This window comes from Nothobranchius furzeri, chromosome 12 (genome assembly GCF_043380555.1).
Source record: "Nothobranchius furzeri strain GRZ-AD chromosome 12, NfurGRZ-RIMD1, whole genome shotgun sequence".
In the NCBI taxonomy this organism is placed as follows: Eukaryota; Metazoa; Chordata; class Actinopteri; order Cyprinodontiformes; family Nothobranchiidae; genus Nothobranchius; species Nothobranchius furzeri.
In genome coordinates, this window is record NC_091752.1 from 7,732,123 (window position 1) to 7,757,481 (window position 25,359).

Sequence of the window (25,359 nt, forward strand, 5' to 3'; positions counted from 1 at the left end):
GGCTCGGGCATCTGGTTAGGATGCTTCCTGGATGCCTCCCTGGTGAGGTTTTCCAGGCACGTCCAACCAGGAGGAGACCTAAAGGAAGACCCAGGACACGCTGGAGAGAATATGTCTGACGGCTGGTCAGGGAACGCCTTAGGATTCCCCAGGAGGAGCTGGTCCAAGTGGCTGGGGAGGGAAGTCTGGGCTCCCTTTCCCCGTGATCCGACCCCAGATAAAATGGATGGATGGATGGAGAACGAGTTCCTATTATATTTCTCTCAACACTGGTTTAAGGGGGCTCTAACCTGCAACTTTCTCTGGCAGAGTTTATGGTACAAAACAACACCAAATTTAAAAAGAGGGAACGTTTTATTTTGAAAATTTTAGACCGGAAGCTATGACGCTCCACTAGCTGTGACCTGAGCGCGAGAGAAAAGATTCTAGAGATGTTGAAGCAACACAGTAAGCAGAGATTTATGTGATATAACTGGAAAGTGGACTTATACGGACTTAGTTACAAAAGGAGGACTTCTTTCGCGCCTTTGTCGGTAATATTTGCTCAGAGGCTGCATTCAATATTCGTTTTTTTATTCATCGACATAAAGACAGCGGCTTTATTGTGTTACAGGCTAACGTTAGCAGACTAGCCTAGCACAGCTCGCTGTACTAAAGTTCTGAAAAAAAGTTCTCCGTTTATCTCAAGTTTGAATTTAAAGTCACAGAAACTATTTGCCATTTGCTTTCCAGCTTAAAGGAGTTGGAAGGATGTCATCGTCTCCATGTGAGCACATAAGTCATGACGTAGAAACGACCTTTCTGGAGAGCCACTCGGAGGACGAGGTATGTTGACAGGTGTTGAGTAGTCATAGGTTTACCTGACCCTTCTCCTCCTCGTGTTCAGATAATGATCAAGATCTCGGTGGTTTGCTTGTTTAAACATGATGTTTTTGCATTTATTTTAATTTATTAATCTTTCAACAGGTCAAAGTCCCTATAAATCAATTATATCCGTACATTCGTTGTGCACTTTGCTGCGGTTTCTTCATCGATGCGACCACCATCACAGAGTGCCTGCACACATGTGAGTTACAGATAAGGAGTTCTCTCAAACATGGCTTTGTGGATCTTCACTCAAACGTTTTTTTTTTCTTGAGCTGACTTATAGAATTGGCCTAATTAACTTTTGGTTCTGTCATTCCCCCAAAGTTTGCAAAACCTGCATCGTGAAGCATTTCTTCCATAGCAACAGGTGTCCAACATGCAGCATCGTGGTTCACCAGACACAGCCTCTTTACAACATCAGGTAGGTAGCGTGGTCAGGTAGAAGATGACTATGTGCTAAACCAGGCATGTCCTACATGTGAGTGGGTGTTTTGGGCTGCCTCTGGAGTGATTTCCAATATGAATCTCTTCAGGATGTTGATGTAGATCAGTGGTTCCCAAACTTATTTAGCCGCGGCGCGCACCCCCTTCTATGTCCCGACCATGTCGACGTACCCCCCAGCCCCACATCAGGGCATGGCTATATATATATATATTTATCAGACGTCACGCTAAACAGTCACTCGACAGACGGTTAACAAATATGATCGACCTTTTTCTCCATCACTTTCATTTTTATGTTTATGTATTATGTATTTTTAAAATAGTAATTAATAAGCATTCAATACCTTTACAATTTCCTTTGATTTAATTTTAAATCAATATTTAGAGTGCCCAGGTAGCACATAAAAAATGCAATTTAACGGTTTTCTTAAAGCAGGAACGTTTAACCAGAGCGCTCTCCTTCCTTCTGCTCTGCGTAAACCTGATCTGGTCACCTACTTGTGCGTAATCAAATGCCTACAGGGGAAAAGATGGAAAAGCTATAGCCATGAGGTTCACTTTTGCCTCAGACCGACTTATTGCTGGTTTATGGTGTGGCTGAATCTGCGATCCGCTGCCACGTGGACTGGAATAACAAATGCTGCAGTAACATGAGTTGTAGTCAGGTTCATGACTGGCTTCACTGGCTGGAGCGGTCTCGAATTTCTTACGTCATCCCAAAATAGAAGCTAAAATGACCTTGAATGAAAAATGTTGTTATAAAACCTCTTAAAAGTTTATCACGGAAGCGGCAGCGCTCATTTCTGCCTTCAGTCTGACGGCACAACGCAGTGTGCGCTTGTTGAATCAGTATGTGTGTGTGTGTGTGTCTGTGTGTGTGCGGCACAGCTCCATGAGCCGCTCCAGTCACTGCGTCTCGTTATTGGCGCTATTTAAACCAATGTTGTAAAATTACTTCTGCCCAGCCCAGATGTGCTCACATGTGCACCCGTGAGCCGTGGTTCCGCTGGAACGCATCTGACCTCTGACAGACGCACTCTGAACTTCAGATCTTCAGCGCGCTGTTAATAGCCTGAATGGGAATCATTTCTTGATTTATTTAGTTACATCCACAATGTTCTGTGTGTGAGGTTTACAATGTCAGAACACCTGCATGAGACAGGTGTTAATTACAATCTGCCAAAATGACTCACCACCTTCAGATTTCTCCAACACCGATAAAAATGATCAAATACTGAACATATCTTGCTATTAACAGCGTGCGCAGGTCAGAGTGCTGAAGCTCGGAGCGCATTATTATTATGGAGCTAGGGCACATGTGGAGGACACACACACGCACACACACACACACACACACACACACACACACACACACAAGCAAAATATACTTGTTTTCAATTACATTTATTGGGCCCACTTACGTTTTCTTAGGCCCGCCCACAAATGAGTTTCTGGCTACGCTAATGGTGACATATGACAGACTTCTCTGAGCTCCGCAGCCATTACACTTTTCACCTCGCGCACCCCCTAGCGGCAGCTCGCGCACCCCCAGGGGTGCGTGCACCACACTTAGGGAATCGCTGATGTAGATCAACAACACTTTTGTGTTCAGAATTTTAGTTTTATGCTTATTAAAAAAATTCACCATAATATATTTTTTGCATATTTTAAATAGAAAAATCACATTTTTGTGTTCTGCGGCCTGCAAGGACTCGTAAATTCAAAATGCTACTCTCTACTATCAAAACCGTTTGATGTATAGACTCCTCCTTATCTGTCCGCTTCACCTCCTGGCTCCTGCTGATGTGCGTGTTGGAGGCAGAAAGAGCTGCAGTCATGTCTTGTGCTGTTGGTTGTACAAATCGCTTTGATTAAAAGAACAAAATGAGCAAGTTCTACAAAATTCAATCGACTCGCACCAACAGCTGGTCAGCACCGTAGGATTTCTAAACTCAATTATTGAACCCCATATATATTTAATATGAATAATTACTCACTCAAGCTTATGAATAAATTTGCCTTGGTTCGCTTTTGCTCATTTGTGCTGCTAAACCTGTAGGAACAAATGTTAGAAGCTAGGCCTACTAGCTGACCTGTGGCTTATGTTTACAATAACAACAGTGACTAAAGACAAGGTTATGTAGCTATGGAAATCATGCTGATGTTAATTTGTAACATTGTATTATTAGAAATAACAAACTCAGCCATGCAGGTGCTGTTCACGGTCAGAATGCTGTTGTTTTTCTTGTTTATCCAGACTTTGTACATCTCGGTCTTCTTCCCTTGTCTTTGACTCAGCAGCACCTCAGTCTTCATAACCACAAAGTTTTCAATATTTTAATTGTGCAATAGTGTGTCCTGAACATGGTTGTCTGTTACATAGCTGTAGGCATCCAGGGTTATGTAGGATTTCAGGCTCCCTGGGGAATAGAGGCTGGGCTTGGGCCATTTCTTCTCATCATTGATCTACTCACCGTTAAGACGTGTCCCGTTGACTGATGTTAATTTGCAGCGTAACTCGTTTTTTCATAAGGGGATAAACTGTTATAATACACCGACAACATCACCAGCCAACAACGCAATCACAAGATAACTGCAAAAAACAACGGAAACCAGGTGTTTTTCCTGTTTATCTGCTGAGGCGAGCCAACCCCCCACAGGTTACTGGTACGAAAGGCTGGAGAGGCCAAAATGACATCAAATTACCTACACCTGGATGGAGTTTTAATTATTTGACCTGAAATATAAATGAAAGTTCTTGTGTGACATTTGTGACATGCAGCTGTAACTCCTAACTGCTGCTGGATGGGTGGTTAGATGGATACAGCGAAGAGGTTCTGGAGAGCGTTTATGGTTAGGGCACCCAACTGGCTAGTACCGGCCCTGACAGAAGAAGCCAGATCTTGTCTCGCTGGCTGCATGCACATCCATTTTGTTCACAAACAAATAAGGGCTCTATACTGTTACATTAGCACCATGTTTTTCTGTGTAAATGTTTATTATTTTTTCCTCTGCAGACCAGACAGGCAGCTGCAGGATATTGTTTACAAAATGGTTCCCTTCCTGGAAAAGTGTAAGTCTGTTTTTGTGCATGTTTTAAATACTGGTGCACAATAGTGGATATTAAGACTGTGTCGTTGTGACGTTGTTGAAAGTTGAAATACACGTTACAAATTCCTCTAAATATAATCTGAGTCAGTTGTGGACATATCAGATGCTCAGATCTTTTTTAGGCATGCTGTTTGTATTCCTGCTGCTAGTTGCAATACCGATATTACGTGCATTGATATCTTCATAATGATACTTTTTTATTGCAGTCTGTGTATTTTTGAAAAAGAGACTTTTATTTTTGTATCAAATGTGTCATGTCTAAATAAGATCTGTAGTCAATTAAGTCAGTGCACGGTGTGTTGGTCAAATGCTGTCAGGCAGCTGCTCAGTAGCAACTAGTGCTCTGCTCTTCTGATGTCTCTGCCTCCCCCCTCTGCCCCCTGCTCACGTATTGGTCTGAGCTGATTACGGTTGGGCAACTGCATTCGGCGATAACGAGCGATATTTTTATGCCTATAAATGAGTCCAAATTCCACGTCGAATCAGTATCTTTTTTGCGACACTTGTATGTACCATTTCAAAGCTAGAATTCTTATGACTCCAGTGATATATCGCAGTCGAGGACTCGACTATAACTGTAGACCCAGTAGAGGCTTTGGTCAAACCACTCGGAAATTCAAAATAATGTCCAACTGACCAATCAGAGCCTCATCGTTGACAGAATGGAGCCATCCCCAACAGCAATGATCAGTTGACATTAACAAAAATAGCTGGTCAACAACAAGTCTTGTGTTCACAATACAACATAATAGACCGTGGAAAACATTCAAAATTTCCCTCCAAGCATCTCTCATAATCCCTGTTAGCATCCAAATGTTGGCTTAAACCCCCCCCCCCCCCCCCCCCCCCCCCCGTTGGGCAAAATCATCAGCAATAGGCTGACCGGTAACAAGTACTGCCCTCTTATGATGTGTACAGCGACGCAGTTTATGGTTGATTGATGCATGAAATTTGTAAACTGACAAATTCTCACGTGGAATCGTCGTCGGCTGCTTCTGCAAACTAAGAACATTTGTGAATAATGGAGTGCCTCATAGAGTGTGTCAGGCCCACAGAACATGTAGATGTCTCCTGTGCAAATATATTGCCCATCGTCACTTTTTGGAATGATGAGTATTGCTTGGAAAACGTGTCTATACCACTCAACTTTAGTGCAGATTTAGTTTTGCAGCTGTGATGCCTGACTGTTGAGGCTGGCGATGGGACTGCTCCTTCCTGGGGTCTTTACTTCTCCTACGGCCTGCTTCATTACCTGAATGTCTTTGTTCCAGTAGCCCTTAACTGTGGTGGATCTTATTCATTTAAATGACGTCTGATAAGTCTGACAGACGCAGGAGGCAGAAACATGCAAATGTAAAATCATGTGTAGCAACAGAACAACCAGATCTGTTATACACCTCTCTCTCTCTCTGACACGTTGTTGTGTTTTAACATGCAGTCTCGTTTGTTCAGTTGGTTTAATGGAAAATTAACCGTGGAAACTTTGTTTTATTTTTCCATCAGTAGAAAGAGATCAGCGGTGTAACTTTTACAAAGAAAGAGGACTGCCGGTGCCAAAACCAGGTGAAACGGTCCAGCCTCACAACTTCCAGTAAACAGACGGGGTAAACCTATGTGTGATTTTCTAAGCTAAATCATAACAATTCTTTGTTGTTTCATGCCTTGTTTGCAGCGACTGTTTCGCCTCAAGTTCCTGTTTTGATGAAAAGGCAAAAGCGAGAGCTGTTATCGCCGAAAGCATTTACCATGCCTCCGGAGCTCAACGTATCTCTGCTCCTGGAGTTTGTCGGGTAAGGGTTTGCATCAGATGAGACGATTACTAAAGTAAATGGATGATTTGGAGAAAACATACAAAAATTATCTGAAAATCTTTTGTCTTTTTTTTTAAGCTGAACGTCCCACATTAACTGTCGGGACTTTTATTTAAAGCAGCTTATAAATGAGAATGGTGTTACACAAAAGAAAATGATGGCTTGTAGAATTACTGCTGAGTGGTTAGCAGCGAACAGGTGCTTCTTATAAATTAAATAAAAATTGATGTTATGTGGATTCTCTCTTAATCAGACTAAACAGCTGCTTTAATGTTTTCTTTGTTTTCAGAGCTGAAAAGGGAATACACGACTTTAAGGTAAAAATGTCTTGTTTTTATATTATTCTGTTATTTTCTATGTGGTTTTATTTTAATACACAAACCTTTTTCTTTTTGCTCGTTGAGCTCCGAACACTTTGAGACATAATGTTTCGTCTGAGCTTCTCTTGATGGATTCATGAGCTCACGTAGAAGATGGTGACCAAAGTCCGGCTAGGCTGCACCACGTTACAGTGCTGTGCAAAAGTTTTAGGCAGGTGTGGAAAAGCGCTGTAAACCCAGCAGATTGCATCGAGTCACTGACTTGTTGTGTCGGAGACTTTACAGCAATCCCCATAACAAGCATGTAGCGACAGTGGAGAGTAAAACAACTCCCAACAGAACCTAGATCAGTATGAGCATCCGTCTGTCACGACTTACTGAGGATTTGAGAGCTACTACTGCTAAATGTGGTTTATTGTAGATATATTTAATGGCCAATGAAAAATCTCCAGTGTAATTTTGACTGTTTGTGTTCAGCCACTAGAGCGGCGGTATGTTCGTGTGTCTGGAGAAGCCACCGTTCGCCACGTGGAGCTGTTCATTCGTAGGAAGATGGAGCTGAGTCCTCTGTGTCAGGTTAGCCTGCGGCTAATATGTTCATCCTGGCATGTGCTTTAAATAGACCGTAAAGCGGTAAATAAATGTATAAAGCAGCTTTATTTGTACTTCTCTAAATGTCTCTTTACTCTTAAACATTTATTAACTTTAGTTGTTTGTCCCGCAGGTGGACGTGGTTTGTGGAGATCACCTCCTAGATCACTATCAGTCACTGAAAGACATCCAGAACTCTCTGGGTCAGGATGCTCTTCAGGTACAGTAAACCGTGTTGGAACTAGGGTTGTCACGGTGTGAAAATGTAACCTCACGGTTATTGTGACCAAAATATCATGGTTTTCGGTATTATCTTGGTATTTTTTTTAAACGTGTTACATTTTCAGACAACTAAATAAACCCTGTATATCAGGAAAATATTGTCCTCAGTTTGTGTCTAAATTTTGCCTAAAATGTGTTATTTTGTAATTATGTTGTTTATTTGTTTACATATTTCCCCTTTATTCTTTAAAATACCAATATTTGCCCATAACTTCTTATTTTTTGTCTGTTTGATGTCATCATTTTAAAAATGTTAGATCAGATGATACTCAGTACTCAAGTAGCCTTCTAATCAGATACTTTTTTACCCTTACTTGAGTAATAAACCCTATATCAGGAAAATATTGTCCTCGGTTTGTGTTCTTCCAGTGAGCTTTACAGATGTGGGAAAAATATCATCAGGCAGTAATCATTGTTAAATTCATAATTATTCTCGGAGAGAGACCAACTCTTATCTGCCCCTGGGAGCCCCGTAATGCATAGCGTCATTTCAACATGGCGGTGTCCGCGACACGGTTTATATGCAGGTAGCGGCGCTGCGGCTGCTTTATATAGCGACTCGTTGCATTCTCCCTCAACCCAAATCCTCGGATCACGCATTTTAGCTAAAACGCTAACGTTAGCTTGCCTTGCGTTGACTGTAGAGTTGTGGGTGATGGTCACGCAGATGTGTCATGAGATTAGAAGCGTTGCTGCCTTTCACAGACACTTTTTCTGCACGTGCTGCAAACAGGATAGCCGCCTTCTATCAGCTGTCCCTCTGCATTCTTCAAATATCCAAAAAATGCCCGTACTTCCCACTTTGTCTTCTTTGAGGGATAATAAATGTCCAGAGTGCTGCTGTCTCCTCCTTTGGCCATTATTTCAGCTTTAGCTTCAAGAAAGTTTTGGTTGTAAACAACAAAGTGCGCATGTGCCGCCGGCAACTTCAGCAGATGATACGGTGGCTGGTAAGGCTCACCGCGCCTACACCGCAGCCACGGTAATCCACCGAGATAATATATGTTTTAAAAAACAAGACGGTTATTATTGTTGTCAACTTTTTTACCGGGGTTTACCGCTACACCGGTTACCGTGACAACCCTAGTTGGAACAGCTTAATTCAGAGTTGAACCTCATTGTGGATTTATTTGAAATGATTCTTTCTGGTGTTTGTGTTCCAGGATGGTCTGTTGGTGCTTCACTTTGGCTTGGTTCTGCCGTCTTAGCCTTGAACACACAGTTCTACGTCTGAACTGACTGAATGGCCTTTTTTTTTTTCTCTCTCTCAATGAGAAGTTAGTGAATACCTCAGTAATCATCTAATTACATACCTGGATGTAATGCTGGAACTTCCAAGGAAGCATTTGATTAGATGTTGAAGCGAATGTAGGCATGTTGGTGGGTTGCTACAAATGCAGAAGTGTGTTTACTGTTAGCGTGCAGGTCACGGGTGTCATTAACTGATACGTTTAGCGTTTACAGGATGTAAGGGCTGCTGTAGCTAAAACCGGGCTGAACTGTTATATTTCTGGAGCTTTTTAAGCCTCTTAAAGCAACACAAACGGCCTCTGATCTTTTGTAGACCCGTCTCTTTTTTTGTGATTTAATAAAGCTGTGATTTAAAGGGCTACCATTACCAAAGGGTTTATTACTGAAAATTAAACACTTAGTACTTAGATTTCTATTGTAACTAATGTTGTTTGAAAATAAAACAAAAAAAAATGTGTTGTCACTGAAACTGACATGTTTTCAAATGTCTTCATTTTGTTTTTGGGGTTGAATGAAACTGAAAGGCAGTAGGGTCGAGCTCCAAATGTAGCCACAGCCACGAGGGCGCGCCGGTAGCCACAGTGGCTATAACTAGCCACAGTGGCTACCGGTACAGCCATTGTGCTACGGGCAGAGCACTGCACAGCCATGTTGGCGTAATGGTGGAGCACGAGTTCAAAGTACACCAAAGACACCCTCCCACTGTCTTTAGGGCTGACCCCGTGAGGAAAGTTGACCATTGAGCAGGATTGGTGGTTTATTCCTTGAGGTCCATGTGGCAGGGGTGAGGTGGTGCTCACTCCTCACCCCTGCCACATGGCCCTCAAGGGATAAACCACCAATCCTGCTCAATGGTCACCTTTCCTTGCGGGGTCACCCATAAAGACAGTGGGAGGGTTAAGCATCAAATATGAACTCATTTTTCAGTTGATGTACTTAAGCACTGTTTTGGCAGTTTATATATAATAAAAAAAACATTTATTGTAAAGGAGTTCGTCAATGCAATTTATAGCTATAGCCATTGGCTGTTGTCATAGCTACGGGATAGCTGTCACGGCCATTTGTGGCTACAATTGGATGGAGCTCAGCCTCGCTCCTGAAAGGAGAACGCTGGAGAAAATCAAAACTTGTTTCAAATTTTAATGTCTGAAAATGAAACAATACAGTGTTTAAATCTGAACTACTTATTAAAATAATATAAGGTTTTTCTGCAATTCTAACAATAATATGGAGAAAGCATCACCTGTAGATCCTCCACCAGGGGCAGCGGACATGACTGGAAATGTGAGGATTCTGATGAAGGGCTAATCCTGATGCTCCATCTGGTCCTTTAGGAGCAGACGTGATTTGAGGGGAATCTGTGACGAAAGTCAAAAGGGTCAGGCGGCCAGAAGGTGGTACCAGCTCCAAGTTAGAAAGTCGTTTCTATCTTGCTTCAGCTTCGTATGCTGACCATTTACCAGTGTGTTCTACAAAAGTCCCGAAACAACAAAGCGAGCCAAATAAATGTATAAACTGAGTTTTATTTGAACACAAAGAAATCTTCAATTTAAATCAAAATAGTTTATGAAAGATCACTTAATGGCTCTGCAAGAATTCCACTTTTAGTCTCTGAAATGGGACTCGGATGAAACCATCAACATATACATGATGAAACGCAACACAGAAACAAAGAGGAACCAACATACCCAACCATGAACCGAGACCCAATCCCCAATCCAGGGTAAAGAGGTTCTGTGAATTTGGTGTTGATGGTGTGGAGGGAATCAGTGTGTCGGAGGAGACGCTGTAGAAAGACAGAACACCAGCAGGACAGTCCACACACACTGCTGGTGCTTGAACCTGCCAGGACCTTTGGTGGTTCTCATCCATCCCTCTGTTTTATTTTCCGGGGGGGGGGGGGGGGGGGGTTTGAATCCTGGGGTGTTCCCTGTCCAGAGACATAGTCTCTCCAGCATGTCCTTGGTCTTCCTTTAGGTCTTCTCTCGGTTGGACAGGCCCGGAAAACCTCGCCAGGTAGGCATCCCAACTAGGTGCCCGAGCAGCAGGTCTACTCTGAGCCCCTCCCAGGTGACCGATCTTCTCTCCCTATCTCTAAGGGAGAGCCCAGACACCCTGTGGAGTAAACTCATTTTGGCCGTCTGTATCTGCGATCTCGTTTTTTGGTCACCACCCAACGCTCGCGACCATAGGTTTGTTTGTTTGTTTATTTAGATCCCCATTAGCTGCTGACATACAGCCGCTATTCTTCCTGGGGTCTCATCTCATACAATCATTACATTTTATATACATACACGTATTGTGCACATCGTTCATACATGTCCATACACACACACACCCCCACACACACACCCAACTAATTTCAACATAAAATTGCAGTATAGAAAAATCACAAATGAATTCTCAAAAGCCCAAACATACCTTGAAATACAGCTCACTTCGAAAGATGTTTAGCTTGACATTATCTTTGGGAAAATAAAAATATTAGGAGTTTTTTCTGAAAACATTTTTTTTTATCACTTTTCCTCAACAGAAATCCTGGTAGTGCATTCCATAGCACATTGCACGATAAACCACAGTTTTCTGCATTTGATTTGTTCTGCACGCAGGTAACACACATCGTCCGTGCATTCTTTGTCTTGTGGAATAATCGTGTTTATCCGCAAAAAAAGACAAGGTGCAAAAAATTACGTCTGGAGTTTTTGTCGTAATGATATTTCTAATAAACATTGTTAATGAAAACTCCAATCTCTCTTACTCTTAGCCAGGTCAACTTATTGTGCAACAGATTTACACTGGGTCTGTACGGACTCCCCAATACCATGCGCGCAGCCTTGTTTTGGGTAATTTGTAACTTATCTAGATTATTTTCATTGGTGTTGGACCAAACCACAGAGGCATAATCTAAGTGTGAAAGCACCAATGACTGAACTAATAGCTTTATTAATTGAAATTGAATTAATTTCCTACAATGTCTACTAATAGCTGTACTTTTCCCCCATTTTTTTCAAAATATAGTTAATATGATTAACCCAAGATAGCTTATTATCAACAATAACACTCAATAACTGAAACTCATCAACCTGTTCAATAATAGTACCATCTAAGGTCAAACTTAAAATTGGATTCATTTTTAAAAAATGTCTAAATCCTATGACTATACATTTAGTCTTATTTGTGTTTATTTTCAAGTTGTTTGCTGTGATCCATCTACCAACAGATTCTAGTTCCTTATTTAGAACAATATTAAGTTGTAATGCTGTTTTTGCTGGTGCGTATAATGTAATATCATCTACATAAATTGCCATGGTGGCATGGTCTAACACCATAGGAAAGTCATTCATACAAATGGAAAACAACAAAGGTCCTAAACAACTACCTTGGGGCACTCCACAACACATCCTTTCAGCCTCAGAGTAGCTGCCATTAAAATAAACGGTATACTCTCGATCACAGAGATAACTGTCAATCAATTTTACAGAAGAAGATTCCAATCCATAACACCTTAATTTTTTAAGAAGCATGTTATGGTTTAAAATATCAAAAGCTGCACTTAAATCAAGCAGCACATTACCAACTAGGTTTTTATTGTCAATTTCTTGCAACCAATCATCTGTGATCTGAGTTAATTCTGGGGTGGTAGAGTGCTTCCTTTTATATGCATGTTGATATTTTGTATTTAACCCATTCACCAAGAAATAATTCTGTATTTGTTCATAAACTACCTTCTCCATGATTTTACTCAAGGCAGGTAATAAACTGATTGGTCTACTATTTTGACCTGAAATAGGCGCTTTATTGTTTTTAATCAGCAGAGAAAAGATATGAGGATGAGGTGATGTCTGATCAGACCACCGACAAGGACACACACAAACTACTCCTGGCCTCTGGAACTTATACTGTTCAGATTTCTAATGTGAGTTTTTGCGGATTGATTGTGAACGATTAACATCTTAGCTGTTGTAGATAGCTCATGTTTTGGAGATACAGACATTAGCAGAGATATGTGCTAACAGCCGTTACAATGGGTGGTTTTGTGTTCTGGATCATTCTTAATATAGTTTCACGTGATTGTTATTTTAAAAATTAATTTATGGGAATGTAAAGTTAAAGGTGCAGTGTGTAAGAATGGAGTAATAGTGACATCCTGTGGTTTAATTTTGTTACTGCAATCACTTTATCACTCCTGTGTGCGTTTTGTGTTTGCTGTCAGTTACGGATCTGCACCATAAGATTCCAGATAACCAGCAAAGACGAGTCATACTGTAAGTAGATAAGAAGATATTTACATTGCCATCTGGTGCTAGCACTCTTGGGTGATTACGGTAGGAAGCACTCACTACACTTACTATGGTAATATGCGTAAGGCATAGAAGAAGTGTGGTTGTTTTGCTGTAAACTTGCTGTTATAGCTCAGAACGACTCATTTAATGAAGTAAAATGTCACTATTGACTCATTAATCACTTCACAAATACATTTTACTATATATTAAGTTGTTGGTAATTTAAAAAGTAGCTTGAGATAATATTTGAGCTGACTGTTTGCTTCTAAACCACTGTTAGCGTTGTTAGCTCAACTGTAACTCAATGTTAGCCTCTAGCCTTCTTTACTTGATGTTAGAGTAACACAAAAAGATGCCGTGGCTTCTCAGGGGTACAGGAAGTAACCTTTGCTTGTGTTACTGGCTTTGGTTCTTTAAACAACTCTGGAGCTTTTTGCCAGGCATAGTTACAAATGCCAGCGCTGCAGCGCTAGCTCGCAGCATACACAGCAACCTCACATCAACTGATGTTCAACAGTAGCTACCACCCTCCTTTTATTTTGAAAGGAGAAAAACTGACAACCCCCTGGTTGACAGAGAATGCAATACCGGTATGTTTTATTATAAACTTCCTTCTCACATGACAGATAAAAGACTGTTTAGGGATTATTTCACTGTAAAATTCTTACTTGATTCATACTCACTGCACCTTTAGCTGTTTTTATAATTTTGAAAGTAATTGTTTAATTGTCCCTGACCAGTCAGAACTAATGGTTTCCCTAAACTGAGCCCATTCAAAAAGGCAACAACAACTTTTTCATTTTTCTAAAGAGTTTTATTTCCCATTTGTGGAAGATGCACCACTTTGTGGTGATTTGAGGAAGGGGTGGTTAGTATATTCCTGTTTTTTGTTGCACCTCAGAAACTAATATTTGTTTCTTTGGAATCAAACATGTTCAAATTCTGATTCAAAAATATTTTTCAAGTCAGAAGGAAATTACATAAGGAGCGAGAAACTTCAATTTAGAAAAAGGTAACTACATTAGGTATTAGTTGATCACGCCGTTTATAAAAATTCCTAACTTAAAAATAGCTTCCTCATTTTAAATGGCCTACAGGAAAACTGTAGGCAACAGTTAAAATCTGAACAGAGGCAGAGACAAAAGTCCTGGGTTTTCTGTTTGGACTTTGTTTATAAGGAGCCGCAGAATGCTTAAAATATGTCTCTTTATTTTTTCCACTATCTGTATTTGTTTCTGTGAAGGTTTAAGAACTGTTAAGTTGCTAAAGTGGCTAGGCAAACAGATGTTGTGCCATAAATCGACTGGCTGCCAAAAAATGATTAGCCACCGCAGGATCGCACACGGTTAGGGTAATTGCATTTCTAGACAAAATTCCCCAGGGGTTCGCCTTAAAACTCAGCATATCTAGCAATTTGGACATTCAGAAAGCAGAGATAACCTCGTCCGGCACTTAAACAGATGTTTATTGCGGATATTAGTTTTTCCAGTTCGGAAGTTGTTGCTATTTGTCTTAAACGTTCACAATGAGGATATATTAATCCTTTTTGCAATATTTGCGATTGAAAGATGGTTTGTGGTAAGAACTGGCTTTCTTTATGTTACAGCCTTGATACTAAAAAATAAATAAACAATGTAAAATGGCACCCTGTATTGAATGAAAGTTCAAACGTTGTATAAATGGAAATAAACAATTCTCCAGCGATTTGATTTTTCCCCCCTTCCTTTCTTTAGTCCACTTGACATGGAGCCACGGTTAACTAGTTTGGGGCACATTTTTACTTGAAAATAGTATTTAAACTGATCAAGCTTTGGCTTTACAATGACACTGTGTAGGTTACTATCTATACATTACTTTGCTCTATTTAAAAGTAACAAGATAAAACCACTTCAGCACATAAGATTGTCACTTGCCAAATAGAGACTACACCCTCCTGTTTACCTATAAGAAACGCCTCAAAATATCTTTAAATTCTTTATTGATGATTTAATTGTAGACAACTAAAATGGTGTTTTACTTGCCAAAAAATGATTGAATCACTCAGTTTTTCAAGGAGGCTAAAGTTGACCAAATAAGGGTTTTATGTATTATCTGTTGATGTTATTGTATTCATACTGTCTACTGTATCATCATAAACACCCCAAAAATTGCAACAAATGATCATTTCCTTTGCCAAAAATTGATTACAGTGTCCTGGTCACCTGTAAAGAGTTAAATTTACCTAATATTACTTTATTATCTCTTGATGTTATTAGTCCCATCACAGTATGCTGGGTCTCTTCCACATTCATAAACACCCCAAAAATGGCAACAAATGATCATTTTCCTTGCCAAAAATTGATCACAGTGTCCTGGTCACCTGTAAAGGGTTAAATTAACCTAAAATGACTTTATTCATTATCTCTTGATGTTATTGGTCTCATCACAGGATGCTGGGTCTCTTCCACATTCATAAACAATTTTTGGCAAGGGAAAAGATCATTTGTTGCCATTTTTGGGGTGTTTATGATTGTGGAAGAGACCCAGCATACTGTGATGTGACTAATAACATCAAGAGATAATAAATAAAGTAATATTAGATAAATTTAACTCTTTACAGGTGAGTGAATATATATGAATCCAGGTAGCAGTTTTTCTTTAGGATTGAGAGGAGATGCAGGAAGATAATAAACAGACAGGACAGAAAAATAGTCAAATAAAAACAAGTTAGTTTTTGTACCTGGTGGTTGCAACAAACAGACACCATTGAAGGTAATCAGAAGTGAGGAACAGAAAATGAAATAATTATTTTAATGTTTAGAGCAGCAGGAACTCCGAGAGGCTGCAGGCGCATCAGTGAGTTTGCGGCTGCTGCGCAGGGGGAGGGGGGAGAGGGCTGAAGCAGAAACTACCGTTGTTAAAAGAAATGTGTTAACTTTGAAAATGTGGGCGCAATTTTAATTGTCAAAAACTCCAGCGAACCATTAGTTCATTTTGCTCAAATAGAAATAGAGGCCTGCCTCTAATACTGGCCCTCCTTCCAATAAAGGCCTGGAGCTTGATGAGCTTGAGTCAAATACATTAACAAAACAGGTCCCCTCCACACCTTGGCTGTACCTAGAAATCCTGTCCATAAAAGTTATGAACAGAATCGGTGACAAAGGGCAGCCTTGGTGGAGTCCAACTCTCACTGGGGGTGGTCAAATGTATTAGAGGATTTACGGTATACAGCGTTTACATTCAATGCAGGGTGCCATTTTACATTATTTATTTTTTAGTATCAAGGCTGTAACATAAAGAAAGCCAGTTCTTACCACAAACCATCTTTCAATCGCAAATATTGCAAAAAGGATTAACATATCCTCCTTGTGAACGTTTAAGACAAATAGCAACACTTAAAACAACTTCTGAACTGGAAAAACTAATATCCGCTATAAACATCTTTTTAAGTACCGGAAGAGGTTATCTCTGCTTTCTGAATGTCCAAATTGCTAGATATGCTGAGTTTTAAGGCGAAATCCTGGGGAATTTCGTCTAGAAATGCAATTACCCTAACCGTGCGTGATCCCGCGGTGGCTAATCATTTTTTGGCAGCAAGTCGATTTATGGCACAACACCGGCGCCATCTGAACCCCCAAGATGAACTGACATGTTTATGCTAGCTGCTAATTGGTTAGCTAACATGTAGAAGCTAGCAGAAATGATCATGGTGATTCTGAATCATGTCAACTTTATTTTATTATATTTATAAATGTTTTAATATTTTAACATTGAATTAGTGAGATGATTTAGTCGGTCCTTTATTATTTATGCCAGATTCATTTTCTGATTTGATATAAAAGTAAGGTTTGCCTAGCTGCGTTTCAGATTTACAGAAGCCTCAAAACCTATCCATATGTTTTCTTTTAACCACACCAACTTTATTTCTATGTCACATTTAAAAACAGCACGACAGCTGAACAAAGTGCTGAAAAGTGCTTCTTTGTTTCTTGCATCTTTTTTGAGTACCGCACAGAAATTTATGAAAGTGACATAAGAGAGGATATTTTAGAGTACACAGGAGCCAGTCCTAAGGCAAAGATGTCTTCGACCAAACCAGGTCAGTATAAAACAAACGTTTTATTTTGTTTTGTTTTCATCCTTTGCTCAAAATCTGTTTCCTGGTTTTAGCATCTTCCAAAGAAAAACACCAAAACCAAGTCCAGGATGAGAAAGAGCCAGAGGTAAATGAAATGAAATGCATCTCTTAATAGCTCAAAGCATTAAAAATAAATAAATAATAATAATAATCAGATTAGATAATTAGATAACACGATCATTATTTTTGAATGATATTTTAAAATCAATGTATTTATTGGCTGATGTAATTAATTCATTTTATTATGTATGGGGGCAGTTCCATTGGACAGGCAGAATGGGGTGGTGCCCCCCTATTTAAAATGGAGGTCCGCAGGGTGTGTTCAAACCCTTCAAACTACAGTTGCAATGAAAAAAGTCTTACTGTGGATCAACTTAAAAAAGTCCTTCAATTTTTTACACCTAAAATGCTCAGGTTTACCTAAACAATGTGAAGTATTTTTTTTTACTTTGCTTTGATGTGGATGTATAATTTAAGCCTCACATTCTTCACCCAAATTTAAATAAAGGTTTAGAAAATCTGGATTATTTTAGGTGTCAAAAATTGAAGGACTTTTTTAAGTTGATCCAAAGTACGACTCTGGGGTTCTGGACAGGAGGGTCCGTCGGATTGTCGAACCTCAGATTCAGGAGGAGCAATGTGGTCTTCGTCCTGGCTGTTTTCATCCTGACCAGCTCTATACCCTTGGGGGGGGGGGGGGGTCCTGGAGGGAGTTCACCCAACCAATCTACATGTGTTTTGTAGATTAGGAGAAGGCATTCAGCTGCATCCCTTGGGGGGCCATGTGGGGGGTATTTCAGGAGTATGGGGTACCAGGCCCTCTGATACGGGCTGTTAGGTCCCTGCATGACCGGCTTCAGAGCTTGGTCCGCATTTCCAGCAGTAAGTCGGGCTCGTTCCCAGTGAGAGTTGGACTCCACCAAGGCTGCCCTTTGTCACCGATTCTGTTCATAACTTTTATGGACAGGATTTCTAGGCGCAGCCAAGGTGTGGAGGGGACCTGTTTTGGTGGCCTGTGGATCAGGTCTCTGTTTTTTGCAGATGATGTGGTCCTCGCCACCGGTGTGTGAACGCCCTTGGGGGTTATTGAACCCTAGATGGCTCTATACAAAAACAGGCCATTTTGCTTTATTTCCACTCTTCTTTCTTGAAAACTGGCCTTAATTCTTACGTGGATGAACCTGATCCTCCATGACACAGCTACTTATAAGCCTGTTGACAGTCTGAATGTAAATTCATGTAAATGAAATGTGTTTTAACCTGATATGTTTTATGTAACTGTAACTATGTTGACAGTTAACTCTACTTTTGCACATTTTAATTTGTGTGAAAAAAGCTGCAGCTCATTAATATATGTGAAGTTTAAAGCAGGTTAAGTGAAATCCCTGAATAGCTTTATGTATATTTTATGAGCTGTTGGTGTTAGTCTTTCAAAACAGGAAGAGGTTCGTGAAGTGTTGTTGAATCAGCTGCATAGTCTTAAGTCTATCTTTGCTCTCTTGTCAAACTGATCAGTGATGCTGCTTTTATTTCATCTCCTCAGAAGTGTATAAAGGACCTGAAGTTAGCGATCAAGAAGGTCGACAAAGCCATTGCTAAGGAGGGAGAAAACCTGAGCAGGATGCAGGCCGTCTACGATGCTGACAAACTCCATCTAGACACTTTAGTCACAAAGATTGAACATCAGGAATCCTCATTAGCATCCTATGTGTTAGCATCCCAGATATATCTATATATATATTCTCAGTTGTTCAGTGCATAGTAAGGTTTAGTTGGAACATCTGGACTTTTCTTGTTTTCAATTGAAAACGTTTCAGTTCTGATGTTTGGTGAGCTTTGTTGGGAACCTGTTAGGATCCCAAACGGGGAGCTGAATTAAGGGAGGGGCCGGGGACTTGTGACCTTACTGGCTGTAGTGGCGAATCCTTGTTTTTCCAACCAATTTCCTTAGTGTTTTAAATCCTTAAGCCACACCTTAAACCTACTCCCAACTCAAGTTTCAGAACCGAAGCTACTTGGATGGGAAGTGCAACGCTTTTAAAGAAAACAAGAAAACGCCAGCTGTTTCCAACTAAACCTTCCATACTAATCAAGTTTTGTTTTCAGTAACTACAACAAAGTCAAGTCAACTGAACATGACAACCGAAGAGAAGAGAACATGAATCTTCAGAGGTAGCACCATGACAACAAACAAAAACAACAGTGAACAGTAGTAATGATGGCGTGTCCAAACCTGGTTGTTCTCTGTTTTTATAGGGAGCTGTGTGAAAGTCAGGACCTCCTGATGAAAGCGAAGCTGTCACAATCCACTCTATTCCAGATGTCACCTCCATGGTGGCAGGAAGCCCAAAACCTAAAGGATCAGAAAGCTAAAGATCCTCAGAATGAGCAGAACTCTGGGTCTGAGGAGGCCACAGGTAGGTGAGCTGGGAGTTTAAATCCAGCTGATGATTGTGACTAAGAACCAGAGAATTGTTGCTTGTCTTTTTACCAGATCTGCTCTGAGCAACACTTTATTAAAACTGAATGTACTGACTCATTTCAAACTTCTCTTGCATGACAGAAAGATTCCATTAAAAGTGGAGTAGGAGATGTTTTTCTTGCTATAAGCTACAGTTAGAAAAATTACAATTAAAAGAACAACCTCCTTTCTTTGGGCTTTTGCCAAAGCCACGCCTCCAGAATAGAAGAGGTTGACGGACACAACGAATACTGTCAAACAGCATGAAAACATAACACTATCTTATCTTTTTGACCCATTGTTTGCACCTATTCTACTCTGAATGTAACGCACCTTTGTATCAGTCACGGAGTCTCCAGGCCTCTGACGCGCTCCTCATGGTCCAGTGCCGGTCTGGAGGCCTGACAGAATCTGTCCCCTCAAATAGTTTAAGAGACAGAAGCCACTGGGATCTAGATGAGAGGTCCAGCAGGGAGGAATGGGCTTAATACACATCGGAAGTGGTAAATTACCTGTATTTGTATAGAGCCTTCTAGAATCCTAGGAACCCCCCCAAGGTGCTTTAAAACACCAACAGTGATTCACACACACATTCACACCCCAGTGGTGATGAGCTACATCATAGCCACAGCTGCCCTGGTGAGCGCTGATGGGGGTGGGGCTGCGGGGCACAGGCTCCACCGGTCCTTCTGACCACCACCAGCAGGCAAGGAGTTAAGTGTCATGCTCAAGGACACAACAGCAGCAATTTCTGGCAGGAGCCGGGATCGATCCCACAACCCTCAGATTACTGGACAACCTGCTGTACCTCCTGAGCTACAGCTGCCCCTCCTCTTCTTCCACTGAGGCAACATCACCGTATAACAATCTAGTATGCTAGCTAACTTAGCTAGCCGGTTCTGGTTTCTCGTTGTGTTTAGCCGCTTCAAGCTGAGAACTCGAGATTCAAACACCTCCTGCCCCACCTTTAAAAAATAGGGTGTGACGATGTGGAAGTATAAGAGAGAAAAGGAACAGTTAGCTAGTGACGATATCAATGTTCACACAGATCACAAGGGTTTGAATTCAGAACCTTCAGAATCCACGATGCCATCAACCCAAGAAGATGACGTCCTGTAAGACTAAAGGAATTTAATGTTCTGTAGACTTAAACTTCTACTCATGTGAATCTCTTCTGTATTTCAGGACTGTGAGTTCTAACTTGTTAGCTGACAACCAGGTTACGTTTATTTTTTTTGCCATTTGAATTTAAGGTTATAAAGCGAGCTGATGTTGTTTCTCCAGTGTTTCTCAGCAGTTACTCCTTCTCTCTGTGCAGAGTTCTACGGAGCACTTCAGCATCCCGAAGATGCCGGAGATCTTCTTCTCTGATGCCGCACAGGCATATGAGTCAGTCTCAGATTTAGTGCGTTCCATCCTGTTTCTGAGAGAAAACACAAAGGATTGCGGTCTGCAGAAGGACGTTGAGGCGAAACGGCGTCAAATGTGAGAATCAGATGGACGTTTAACCCGCCGTGGAGGATTTGTATCTTCACCAGAAACCTGCCTTATCCAGTCCTGCACATGTCGAAGGAACGTTTTATTTCTTTATTAGTGCTATGTTGTTTTAAAATCACATAATAAAATGAAAATGGTTATCATATCATTTTCATAGTAACATTAGATGACAAACATTTCAGTTTTAAAAACTAAATCTTATTATTTCTGCTAATATTTCATATTTTAGGCCTCAAAGGCTTCAGATTCAAAATGTTCTTATTTTCATATACTGCACATTTGTGCGTGACATGATGGGAAATTATATGTAAATGTCTGTTTTATGTTTATTAATCTATGTAGTCCTTGGTCCAGGGATCTGCTACATTACATCTCAAGGTCCCAGATAATAAAAACACATAAAAGTAAACACCGATAGACCCAGAAGAGTCAGTAATCTAGATCATTCAACTAAAACTTGGTAAACAAAGTAACCCAAAGGTAAGAAAACAAAACAATAGTAGAACTGATTACGACTGGTGGGAAGAGAAGGGTCAGGGAACATTACAAACAAGAATCTGGTAAATAGTTCAATGACAACAAAGAGGCGTGAAGCTTCAGTGAACAGAAAACTGCAGATTAAAATATTCTCATGCATAAACCTGACTAACTTCTCTGTGAAGGAACGATCAAGACGAGGAGCTGAGGCTGCAAGTCACAGAAATGAAGGCCAAGATAGAGCGAGAAAAGGAGAAGGCTGAACGCTTCAGAGGACAAGTTGAATCCCACAAACAGGAAAAGGTAACGCGCCTCTCTGGTTTAAGGTAAAGGTTTGAGACGTCTGGAACAGCAGGCGGACTCCCTTCCCTTCCACCAACCTGCCTCCTTACAGGATCATATGGAAGTTCTGGATGAGGAATTGACGAGCGTGCTTTCCCTGTGCGGAGTGAGAAGGTTGACTAGCTTCAGCACTGTGGAGAAGATGAAGATCATTGAGAAACACGTACTCGAGTTGATTACTCAAACCGAGAAGATCCCAGTGGAATATTTAAAGAGAGAGAGGCAGAAAAATCTCCGTATGAAGAGGAAAAGGTCCGTCTCGCTTACAGTAGAACACTAGCCTAGAAAACTGGACTAACGTTAGCTGTGCAGGTCGCTCTATGCTCGCTCCATGCAGCAGCATCGCCGGTTTATCATTGGCCCAAACAGTTTTATGTCCTGCCAATCACAGAGCTCTAAGTTAGCTGGGGGGGTTTAGTACTAGAGAAGAACAAGAAAGATGGTGTCAGCTCAGGAAGGGCGCTCACTTGAAATGGCATTGGCATAACACAGTCATTATTTTTCAAAAAAGAGTGATTTGCTTCTTGTACGGTGTGTTGAAGATTTTCCCGTTGACTGATTTCTGTAACGATGAATACGTCACATTGTATTTGCTCTGATTGGTCCTAGCATGACTGAGCTCTATCTACGGGTCGTGGACAGGCTAGTAGACCACTGCTTAGAGAATTGTGTTTTTCTAAATATGTCTTAAAACAAATGCGTTTGTTCATATTATTACAGAGCAAGTCACCCCTACCAGATTCTTACTCCACTCCCACTTCCTGTTTGAAAAATGCAACAAATGCTGTTGCCTAGCAGAATGAGAGGGTGGAGCCGCTAACAAATACACACACACACAGGCTCACAACGACATTGTGACATCATATGGTACCAGCTAACGTTCTAGAGTACCTCTTAGCCAATAGCGATGGCTGATTTAAATTCAAATGCAGTGCAGAGTTTTTACCTGACAACGGCACAACACTGACAGTTTTAGGTAGAAAATTTAAATTTGAACTAAAATGCACTAAAGTGCAAAACTATTGACTACACGTGTCTGCAGCACGATTAGACACACATTTATACAGTTTATCAGACTTGCTCTTTAAGTTTAAAAGAACATGTTTGTTAATGTCATTGACTAGTTTAGTTGTGTGGTTTAATGTTTTTGAATGTCAAAAAATAAATTAAAAACATGTTTTCTGAATGGACTTTTCATTTTTCCAGAGAACAAGAGGAACGTCTGAGGCTGCAGATGGAAGCCCACAGAGAAAAGATCGAGAAGTACAAGGAGAAAGCCATAAAGAAGACACTTAAAACTGTGAGTCGGTCAAACACAAAAACTACAGAAATATCCACCCATCTTATCCAGGGTCGGGTCTCAAGGGCAGCAGCCTAAGCAGAGGGGCACAGACTTCCCTCTCTCCAGCCACTTGGGCCAGCTCCTCCAGGGGAATCTTGAGGTGTTCCCTGGTCAGCCAAGAAGCAGTCCCTCCTGTCCTGGGCCTTCTTTAGGTCTCCTCCCGGTTGGATGTACCTGGTAAACCTCACCAGGGAGTCGTCCAGGAGACATCGTGACCAGATGCCTGAGCCACCTCAGCTGGCTCCTTTCGATGTGGAGGAGCAGCGGGTCTACTCCAAGCCCCTCCCGGATGACTGAGCTTCTCACCCTATCTCTAAGAAAGAGCCCAGCCACCCTGCGGAGAAAACTCATTTTGGCCGCTTGTATCCGCGATCTTGTTCTTTCGGTCACTACCCAAAGCTTGTGACCATAGGTGAGGTATAGGAATGTAGATCAACCGGTAAATCGAGAGCTTCGCCTTCTGACTCAGCTCTCTCTTCACCACTACAGATTGGTACAATGCCCGCATCACTGCAGACGCAGCACCAAACCGCCTGCCGATCTCACGCTCCATCTTTCCCTCACTTGTGAACAAGACCCCGAGATACTTAAACTCCTCTTCCTTGAGGCAGAACCTCCTCTCTGACCTGATTCTATCCTTTCTGGGCTCAAGAGACCAGTTGGAGATGTTGATCTTCATCCCAGCGATGTCACACTTGGCTGTGAACCAGAGCTGGGTAATTGTGACAACAACAAGTCACCTCCATGCCGTGTTTTGCTTCAGCTCAGCAATTAAATCAGGTCATTTAAATCCATTGAACCTGGTTCAGTTGCCGAGCAGAACAAAAACAGATGGAGATGACTTGTTCCCATCTCTGCTGTGAACTATATGGATTCAGTCACACTTCTCACACACCGAATACAGAAATCAACAGCTGTGACAAATGCTTTTAACACAAGTTTCCAGCACTGTTTTTTATTCCATCGACTGTTATCCGAGTAAAATGTATTTTGTTTTTCTACTTTTAGACCAGAAAGATGCCCATGCCGAGATCCAACCCTGACTACAATAAGGTCAAAGTGGTCAGTGAACCCGCTGGGCCCGCCAAGCCTCAACAAGAGGATCTGGTTTCCTCCTTCTATGAATTACACGTTTAAAGCTTTTGTTCTGATTCTGTTAATTGAATTTCTGTTTGTTGGAAGATTTTGTCTCAACCTGTGGTTTTATGTATTTTGCCTCCTGGTTTGTACCTTGAGTCTGTGATGTCACTGATGAGCTAAACCTTGTATTAAACATGTGGTTTATGCTGTTCTGTCGCTGGAATCTGACGTTACGATGTTTATAGCATGAAATTAGCCAGTGGAATGTGCCTTTTACTTGGTTTAAAAAGTTTTGTGAAAAATAAATACCTTCAGAAAGTCTAACATTGCTTGAGGACATTCACATCACCAGATATTTTCATTTCATCGTATTAAACTTACACATAAAATTCTATGGGGAAAATAAACCGAATTAAAACTTTTGATTAAACCTTGAAAACACTGATCTCACACAATAAGATCCCATATCCCACCACCTGTTGGTGCTTGATGACTCGTATCTATAATCACATTCATACTTGTAACTTTTATGTTTTCCTGGGTTGATTATCTGTGATGGCCATCTTGAATGTGATTGACTCCAAATGTTGCAGATGTTTGTACAAGCTTTACAGGGGAGAAAAACAACAGCAATAAATTCAATTATTATCTTTAAGATATATACTTTCTTCTAAATCCGGTATTAATGGCTCTGTATAAGTAAACTGAACTGAATTATAAGTGCCCCCACCACATGCTCTGAAGAAGGAGAAGAACAGGAGGAGGAAGGTTTCTTGGAGGAGGCAAGCAGCTTTGAGCCGTATCCTTGTGTATCGGCTCGTGTGTGGCCGAGGCAGCCGGCGGCATGGCCACGACTCAGGCGTGTCATGTGCTACCAGCTAAAGTTACAAGGTACTGCTCAGCCAATAGCGATGGCTAATTCAAATTCAAATGTAGTGCAGATTTTTAACCTGAAGAAGGCGGGTTTTAGGCAGAATATTTATATTTGAAATGAGATGCACTAAAGTGCCAAGAATAATGACTACACACGTCAACTAGACACTCTTAACAAAAATGTTGATTTGGGAATAGGGGTGACATGCT

At 41.0% G+C, this 25,359-nt stretch overlaps 2 protein-coding genes across 10 annotated transcripts; both read left to right on the top strand.

The window, feature by feature from the left end:
• Positions 1 to 373: 373 nt before the first annotated feature.
• pcgf6 (polycomb group ring finger 6) lies at positions 374 to 9,150 on the top strand. Of its 2 annotated transcripts, none has more exons than XM_015944086.3 (11): positions 374 to 447; positions 733 to 825; positions 967 to 1,066; positions 1,192 to 1,288; positions 4,329 to 4,384; positions 5,926 to 5,985; positions 6,095 to 6,212; positions 6,523 to 6,550; positions 7,031 to 7,129; positions 7,278 to 7,364; positions 8,590 to 9,150. In XM_015944086.3, exons 2-11 carry the CDS (start codon positions 751 to 753, stop codon positions 8,632 to 8,634), a joined length of 765 nt encoding a protein of 254 aa, XP_015799572.1. In that variant the 5' UTR covers positions 374 to 447; positions 733 to 750; the 3' UTR covers positions 8,635 to 9,150. The 2 variants fall into 2 exon arrangements, with proteins under 2 accessions (XP_015799572.1, XP_015799571.1); XM_015944085.3 differs by having other exon boundaries at positions 397 to 533.
• A 3,308-nt stretch (positions 9,151 to 12,458) lies between these two features.
• Positions 12,459 to 24,600, top strand: LOC107375518 (cilia- and flagella-associated protein 100). Of its 8 annotated transcripts, none has more exons than XM_054749931.2 (14): positions 12,459 to 12,593; positions 12,891 to 13,002; positions 16,955 to 17,038; positions 17,110 to 17,162; positions 18,621 to 18,787; positions 19,184 to 19,249; positions 19,334 to 19,494; positions 20,587 to 20,653; positions 20,724 to 20,757; positions 20,857 to 21,023; positions 21,698 to 21,815; positions 21,907 to 22,106; positions 23,061 to 23,154; positions 24,205 to 24,600. In XM_054749931.2, the coding sequence occupies exons 3-14, from the start codon at positions 17,020 to 17,022 to the stop codon at positions 24,331 to 24,333; spliced, it is 1,275 nt and encodes a 424-aa protein (XP_054605906.2). In that variant the 5' UTR covers positions 12,459 to 12,593; positions 12,891 to 13,002; positions 16,955 to 17,019; the 3' UTR covers positions 24,334 to 24,600. The 8 variants fall into 8 exon arrangements, with proteins under 8 accessions (XP_054605906.2, XP_054605907.2, XP_054605905.2 ...); XM_054749932.2 differs by having other exon boundaries at positions 12,891 to 12,942; positions 16,945 to 17,038; XM_054749930.2 differs by having other exon boundaries at positions 12,891 to 12,942.
• The last annotated feature ends 759 nt before the right edge of the window (positions 24,601 to 25,359 follow it).

Excerpts from the sequence above, each read along its gene's own strand:
- pcgf6 (XM_015944086.3), top strand. The coding sequence starts at position 751 with ATGTCATCGTCTCCATGTGAGCACATAAGTCATGACGTAGAAACGACC. Across the intron at positions 826-966 it reads AGAGCCACTCGGAGGACGAG|GTCAAAGTCCCTATAAATCA; the intron begins GTATGTTGACAG and ends ATCTTTCAACAG. Across the intron at positions 5,986-6,094 it reads ACTGCCGGTGCCAAAACCAG|CGACTGTTTCGCCTCAAGTT; the intron begins GTGAAACGGTCC and ends CCTTGTTTGCAG.
- LOC107375518 (XM_070542202.1), top strand. The coding sequence starts at position 13,467 with ATGTTCAACAGTAGCTACCACCCTCCTTTTATTTTGAAAGGAGAAAAA. Across the intron at positions 17,163-18,620 it reads AGGATGAGAAAGAGCCAGAG|AAGTGTATAAAGGACCTGAA; the intron begins GTAAATGAAATG and ends TCATCTCCTCAG. Across the intron at positions 23,155-24,204 it reads TAAAGAAGACACTTAAAACT|ACCAGAAAGATGCCCATGCC; the intron begins GTGAGTCGGTCA and ends TTCTACTTTTAG.